This window comes from Rhinopithecus bieti, unplaced genomic scaffold, assembly GCF_001698545.2.
Source record: "Rhinopithecus bieti isolate Rb0 unplaced genomic scaffold, ASM169854v2 scaffold_6782, whole genome shotgun sequence".
In the NCBI taxonomy this organism is placed as follows: Eukaryota; Metazoa; Chordata; class Mammalia; order Primates; family Cercopithecidae; genus Rhinopithecus; species Rhinopithecus bieti.
The window spans coordinates 6,637,289-6,645,335 of NW_016805866.1; the positions used below are offsets into that span (position 1 = coordinate 6,637,289).

The following is an 8,047-nucleotide window of genomic DNA, read 5'->3' on the forward strand; positions in this document are numbered from 1 at the left end:
CCTGTCTATACCTTCCACTGGCCAAAACCAACTTACAAAGACAGAGAGAAGGGGTCCATCTATGTAACGTAAAAGCATTGGCCTTCCAGAGTCCAGCAGAGTGAAGAAAGGAGAAGTGTGAATCTGGAGGGACAAAATGATATTTAACACACAAAGGTAGAACAAAACAACTTAAAAGCAATCTCTACATCTGTCTTGGGGAAAGCTTGTCTAATGCAAATAATATGATTCATAATTTTTGTTGGTATTTTTGAAATTCTATTGAAGTACTTCTCAATATTCAAGATAGGGTCAAAAAAGAAAAAAGTTTTATGGGATCAGAAATAGAGACACACACAATGTAAAAGGAGTCAAAAAAGTTGGGGTAAAACAAGGAAAACTTAGATTTAGAAGCAGACTGCAAAGGTCTGTATCAGCTGAGTTGCTACGCTACAGTAGAATTTAAGGGAATCTGGCCTTGGCTTAAAGGTTGACCTTCATCTCATCTTGCCAGTTACTTCCCATCTCGTGACTCTGTGTAAGAATTTGTTGAATGGTATCTGAAATTATAGCACAGGACCAGTTTATTTGCATTTTTCTTCTCTACAGTGAGTTTTGTTGGTGTAGATCCTAGTGGTGTCTTTGAACTTAGTCCCATCTTTCACTGCCTCTCTGGTTGTGTAACTTAGCAAAGACTTCTGGTATGAGCTGTATAGAGGAGTGGGCTCATTACTGGTGGCAGAGTGAGCCCTGCTGTATTTGTTCTCTCTCTCTCTCTTTTTTTTTTTTTCAAGTATCACAATGTTTGTTGATAGATACAAGTATATAAAATCAGGGCATGAACATGACTTGATAAATTAAGTAGACTTAATTTCAATACTATAATAGGAGGGACCAATTCAAATTCTCACCATTTGTTTCACACCCACAAAAACCACTTCAAGGGCATTAACGATCTCTCAAAACTGATCAGTTTTGTGCAAGTAAACCATGTTTCTTTTAAAAAGACTTGTGCACTTGCCCAGGCTCAAGGATATTAAAATCTAGCACATAAAGCCCATTACTAGAGGTAGAAATACAGGCAATATACTATTACGGCAACAACCATCAATTACAGTTAAGAATTTTTCTGTAACAACCAAATGGATAATCAAATATTGCAACAACTCAAGTATTACTGAGCAAAGTGCATTTCTACAGTATTCAGTGTTGCTATTCAGTTTTCTAACTTAAAACAGCCTATGATAACTGGCAGCAAAGAAGGTCCTTGCAATAGACTGCCTCTGCTTGAGAACTTATGATGTAATTATTGCATGCTGCTAATATACTATCTAAACATTAAAGATACTCCTAAAATATTTGATGGTAGACTATGATTAAGACATTACACTACAAAAAAACCTTATGCAGAAGAAAATCCTAACTGACGTGCTTCTGCTTTAAATATTGTGAAAACATTACAGCGGAATGAATTTTCGCAGTGGTTAGGTCAAATGCAGTTACATCATAGCAACAGTATGTTTTGCACAAGTTAAGGCTTTGGCTGGTTCTTTAGTCAGCTTCTTCCTCTGATTCTTCTTCTTCAGCAGTTTCTAGCCAGGTTAGCCACTGATTCACCTGGAACAAAGCCTTGCCTTTTCCTGGAAACTCTTGGGTTATATCTTCTTTCCAAGCCAAGAAAGCTTCTTCTTCAATAATTTCCATATCATAGAAGTGCACAAAAAAGCGAAGTAACATGCCTTTTGGGAAGTTGCTGTTATAGCAGTGCACCTGAAGAGCATACAGGGCGCTGACTTGTAGATCAACGTGATCATGAAGAAATTTCTGCATTACTGGCTTGAAAGAAAGAAGTAGTTGTTTTTCCTGCTCTAACTGTTCTTTGGAAGGAGCAGAAGATGAATCTGTTTCATCGCTGGGGGGGTTTACTTCACTAGAAATGTACTGTAAGAAGCTAGTCATTAAGATGTTCACAAATCCTTTATCTACATGAAGTTTGGGAGAGATGTTATCTTTAATCCATTTATATATGGTTTGAGGGGATGGATCCAACTTTATTTGCTTCAACAGTTCCTTCTCCAGTTTGAGGAGTGGGAATAAGAAACTCAGTCCCTTTCCTTCCAAAATCTCCAACATGCGGTCCTTATTCTGATCAATTTCTGGGAGCATTTTCTGCATATTGACCTTGCTTTGTTGAAAAAGTTCTGTTAACCATTCTTGATCTTGTAATTTAGCTAATTGCTGAAGACAAAGTAGGAAGAGAGGAAAATGGGTGCCACTTTCTAGTGGTTGAGCTAGTTCTGAAATGCTCACCAGCTCTGAAATGATGGCACGAGCTGCAAACTGTGCTAAATATGATTTCACCGAGGGGATGTCAACCTCCAGTTTGGGACACTGGTCCAATACATTCAGGAAAGCCTGCATGAAGTTGTCACTTGTGGCTATCCCTTCCTGTTTGAGTAAACTGATCAAAGAACTTGCTTTTTCTTTATCTTCATTGCTTCTATCTAGTGACAGGATGATTACTTTGCTTAACATCTCAGGAAGAAAGTGTTTAGGAGCCCTCATTTCTCTTACACCATTGACAGCCTCATTTGCATTTCCACTATTTAGATATTCAGTCACAACAGTTTCAGTTAGTTTAAGTAGTTCTTCCTTTGATGGTGGTGGCTTTTTGCTGGTCTTGGCAGGCTTTTCCTGGATAAGTGGTGGGTTAGTTTTGAGACCAAGCTGAGGTGTCTGTCCCAGAGGTGGTGTTTGAGTGCGTGGTGGTTGTGCACTAGGAGGAATCATAGTTATCTGGGGCTGAAGCTTTGGCACTTGATTTTTATTCGTTAGGAAAGACTGAGCAGGCCTCAGGCTAATCTCATCTGCATTAAGCTGTCCTTTCCTAGAAAACCGAGGTGGCATATCCTTCGACTGTCCTTGCAGCTGGGATAAGAGTCCCTGACTCTGGTTATGGTAGAGCTGGCTTAGCCCCTGGCTTTTCATAAACTTGCCTCCCATCTCTCCAAACTGCGACTGTGTGGGAGGCATGATGTGTCCCCCATGGCCATTGAACAGTTGATTTGAACGATGACATCCCATGGTGGGTGAAAATCTATCCTGGATAACTCCTGAACCAGTACCAATTCCGCTACCTGGCATTTGTCCAAACATATCGGCAAGTCCTCCAAGTGGGTCCCTATCTATTTTCATCCTGGGTGGCATGAACGGTCCCTCCAGGAAGAAGTCACTTCTCATCCCTTGAGCCATAGGAACAGGAATAAACACCCCTAGATCTTTTACTGCATCTTGACGGATTTGATTGATCATCTTTGGTCCATTGTCAAGAAAAGCCTTGCGAAGAACCCAGTGGTGTTCTCGCAACTCTACGGTATCCTGCAGCAGGAAACGAATCCTCGCTGGCAATTCCTTACTTAACATCAAGGAGCACATTCGGGCAAAGTACTGATCCATTAAGGACTTGGCTCGTTCATGGTCTAATCTAGGTCCCACTGTCCTCATTATCTGACACTTTGAGTTGAACTCTCTTCTTCTTTTCCAAAAGTGTTTTGATGCACTTATGAAGGATAGATTCGTGAATAAGATCAAGCTTGCCAAGCTCTCCAATGAATTTGATGTTTCCCAACATCTTGATCTTAGCAATGGCTCTCTGTTCCTCCTCCTCGGGGAGGAGGGGATTTTCACGCTTATCATAGACATCAACATTTCTAGTTCGGTTTTCAAATTCATCTTGTAATTTGGAAATTAGGAGGCGTCTGAATGTGGTGCTTTGCTTCTGTCCTGGTTGACCCTCTGCTGCTGGGCCATCAAAGTTTGGTGCATCTTCTGCCAATCGCAGACATAGCTGAGCATACAGTGAGCTATACTTTGGCTCTTCTAGGGCTTTGTCCACAATCAGCAGTATGACCCCTTTAAGGATGAGTTTAGACTCTACACCCACATTGAGGAGCTCAAGGCATAGCTTGTCAAACTTTTCAGGAGTAAGCTTATTTAGTATGCCTCTTACTTTCCTGAAGATTGCATCATGTCGTTCTTTTTCGTTTGCGGAGTTGTTTGCTGCGGAGTTGTCATCTCGTCTAGTGCTTCGTGCAGGAATCCATTTCTGAGCGTTTTGCCCTGGGGTTTTCCCCAGGAACTCGCTGTTGCCAGCAGTCTTGGGATAGTGCTGAGGTGCACCCCTACTTCCTCCTCCGCCCGAAGAAGCACTTCACCGAGAACTCAGCAGCTGCCACCGCAGCTGCCTCCTCAGGATCCGGTCGTCGGGGATAGGGAAGGGAGGGGAAAGGGGAACGGAAAACAAAAAAAAAAGGGGGAGGGAAGGGGAAGGAAGGAGTCGGGGACGGCCTGAAACTCAGCTCAGAGGAGTCACTGCTGCAGCCGCCACCTGATACCCACTGCCACCTCCGTAGAGCTCCAACTCACTGCTCTGTTCTCTCTTAGTGGAAAGATTTTTTAATCCAACTACATCCTGTAAGTTGCTCTGATACTTGCAGGGTGGGGCAGATATGTAAACAACTGCACAGACTTCTAATAAGAACTGTAGGAGAGATGGGTGAGTTAAGTACCTAGCATAAATCGAAAGAACAATTTGTGAAAAAGCAATTTTCAGGACACGATGTAGCCTACATAATATGTAGTAAAATATAGTCTTTCTTTTTGAACATACTTGCAGATAAAGTTTTTTATGCCCTTTGGGGCCTCAGAGGATATAATGGTGCCACCAAAGTCAGAAGTCAGATTCCAGATGCTTGTTATTGGTATTCACTGCCCTAACCCTTTATCCTTTATTCTGAATTATTATTATTATTATTATTATTATTATTGAGACAGAGTTTTGTTCTTGTTGCCCAGACTAGAGTCCAATGGCGTGATCTCAGCTCAGGCTACCCTCTACCACCTGGGTTCAAGCGATTCTCCTGCCTTAGCCTCCCGAGTAGCTGGGATTACAAGCACGTGCCACCATGCCTGGCTAATTTTATAGTTTTAGTAGAGACGGGGTTTCTTCATGGGTTTCTTCATGTTGGTCAGGCTGATCTCAAACTCCTGACCTCAGGTGATCCACCCGCCTTGGACTCCCAAAGTGCTGGGATTATAGGCGTGAGCCACCTTGCCCGGCCTATCCTGAGTTATTTAAGGGACTTCCCATCCTGTCCACCTCCTACAATCCATTGTTTTATTTTATTTTATTTATTTTGAGACAGGGTCTCACTCTGTTGCCCAGGCTGGAATGCAGTGCTGTGATCTCAGCTCACTGCAACCACTGCTTCCCAGGCTCAAGCAATCCTCTTGCCTTAACCTCCTGAGTAACTAGGAATACAGCATTGTTTTATATTTTAAGAAAATTTCTTAAAACCCACACCTGTCAAAAATACTTAAATGACTCTCGAATACCTGCAGTTTTAATTCCTTAATAGAGTATCAGAAACATTTCAAAATAAAATCTAACATCTCCTTTACATTTTTATTTCCCAAAACACTCAGTTTTTTCATTTACCACACAGACTTTTCACATCAGACTATGCAGCTGAAACAGTATGTGTTGTGATTTTTACTTCCATGTTCTTAGTTAGATTTTAATTAGCTGTTTGTTTTGCTTTTAGTTAAATGGCCAGGCAACCTGAAGAATTACTTGAAGAATCATTATGTCTATTTCTGCAGCCCAATCTTTTTTCTGAACTCTAGATCTATATCCTTAGGTTTTTTTGGATTATCTCATTGGACAACAGATAGCAGGACTTCAAATGAACACTGCTCCCTATAGTGGCATCTCACCCTCTCCTGCTATTGTAATATATGTACTTTTAGGCCAAAATTGAATGTGTGTGGTCATAATCTTTTCCTCTTCCATACATTCAGTCTTCATCAATATCTCAATAAAGTGTGTGTCATTCTCGGTACTGTATTTTAATAATTTATATGCCTGTCTCTCGTCTAACACTCAATACTTCACTCACAAACATTTCATGCTATTTTATAAAAAGTTTTAGAAAGAGAATATAACAGGGTCTTTGTGTTAGTGCAGTTCATATTGAATTTGGTGGACTAACAGCTAAACAAAATAGTCACAAAACAACCTGATAAAAGTGTTCATAAAAGAATATATGAAATGTTATGTAAAAGAGAAGAAAAGTACCTAAGTCCATCTGTGAGAGCAAAGGAAGGCTTCATTAATGGCAGGTTAATAAAATTAAGTCTTAAAGGATGAAGAGAAATGTATTAGTGGGGCAAAAATGAGAAAAGACTCTTAGAAGATACTCAAATATATGAGAATTAGACTGTGGAATGGGTGCAAACAATTCAGTAGTGTTAGGTGCAGAGTACTTGTAGAGTTAACACAGTAGAAGTCAGGTCATACAAGAGCATTTTATGCCCCACTAAGACTATAAGGGATAGGAAACATCTGGAAAAACACTAAGATGACCAGTGATTTGCATCTCTGAAACACTGCCCAGGCTGTGGTGTGGAGAGTGTCTTGATGGCTTGGAGTATACTAGGCTTGGGAAAGGAAGTGAAAGTAGATCATTACTTCTGTGGTTCCAGTGAGGCATGATTAAGTAATGAACTGTGACAGTGACCTCAAACTTGGAGAGAAGTAGGCAGATTTGAGGATAGAGAGGAACAGCCAGTAGAAATGTTGGAATTTAGTGGCTTATTGACTGCAGGAATGAGAGAGAAAGAAGGTTGAAATCTCTCTCTGGTTTTGGCTACGGCAACTAGAGAAGAGGGCATTTCATTTACCAAATCAGGGAAAACGGGAGGAAAGGCTGGTAGAAACAGAATAATGAGATTTTATTTTTTTATTTTTTAGGAGAGACTGAGTTTGAGGTACACTCAGAACTTTCATGCTGAGTTGTCAACTTGGAATTTGGAAGAAAAGATGAGGAGCTTAAGAGACAGCAGTGAGGGCTCCAGAGAGTAGGAAAGTGTTGTTTCAAAACGGGGAAGCAATAGAGGTAATTGAAAAGGTGGCATAAAATGGAGACTCCAGAGGGAGATTATGGAGAGAAAAAGATCTCTAAAACTCTACAAACACAGAAAACTCTTAATACACAAGAAGCAAAAAGAAGTGTATGATCCAGTTAAAAACAAACAAACAAAAACACTAAGAAGGGGTCAGGCGCAGTGGCTCATGCCAGTAATCCCAGCACTTTGGGAGGCCAAGGTGGGCATACTACTTGAGCTTAGGAGCTCGACACCCACCTGGGCAACATGGGGAAACCCTGTCTCTACAAGAAAATGCGAAAGAAAAAAAAATACCTGGGTGTGGTAACACATGCCTGTGGCTGCAGCTACTTGGAAGCCTGAAGTGGGAGGATTACTTGAGCTTGGGAGGCGGAGATTACAGTGAGCCAAGTTTATGCCACTGTACTCCAGCCTGGGTTGTGGAGTGAAACCCCGTCTCAAAAACAAAACACAAAAAACAAACAATTAAAAAAAACAACAAAAAACCTCCTAAACACTAAGAAGGAGGTTTCAGGGGAGTGTAGTGTAGTGAAAGTTGAGAAAGGAGAAAGTGGTCAACAGTATCACTGGCCAGTAAGATAACAATGGAATATTCCCCATTAGATTTAAAGATTAGGAATGCTTGATGACTTCTTCATGTCATTTTCAAGGGGACACAGCAAATTTTCAGCAATTTAAGAAGTGAAAAAGGGGAGATACCATGTATTGAGCTCTGTTTTGATAAGCTGAGGAATGATAAAAGAAAATGTGATAGGGCAATAGCCAAAGAGGATACAACACATTATACAATACATACAATAAAGGATTATTGAATATTTTATTTTTGTATTATAGTACTTGTGTATTCTTAGGGGAATGATCCAGTGGAAGGCAGTAAAGAAGCCTCCTTGAGAAAGGAGTAGGGGGTCGAAGTTGTTTCTAATCAAGATGAGTTATAGGTAGATTACTTATTAAGAATCTACAAAAACAACCTCCAAGAATTAATAAGTGAGTGCAGCAAGGTTGCAGGATACCAGATCAAATAAATAAATAAATATCACATTTCTACCTGCTAAAATGAACATTAAAGACCAAAATTAAAACCAAATTTAAAAAAACAAAC

At 40.4% G+C, this 8,047-nt stretch overlaps 1 protein-coding gene across 1 annotated transcript; it reads right to left on the reverse strand.

Moving 5' to 3' along the window:
* Positions 1-756: 756 nt before the first annotated feature.
* LOC108530816 (eukaryotic translation initiation factor 4 gamma 2-like) lies at positions 757-4,393 on the reverse strand. Its single transcript, XM_017873866.1, is given in 2 exon segments — positions 757-3,493; positions 3,495-4,393. Coding segments are annotated over 2 exon segments (2,079 nt in total). The 5' UTR covers positions 3,611-4,393; the 3' UTR covers positions 757-1,530.
* Positions 4,394-8,047: the final 3,654 nt, after the last annotated feature.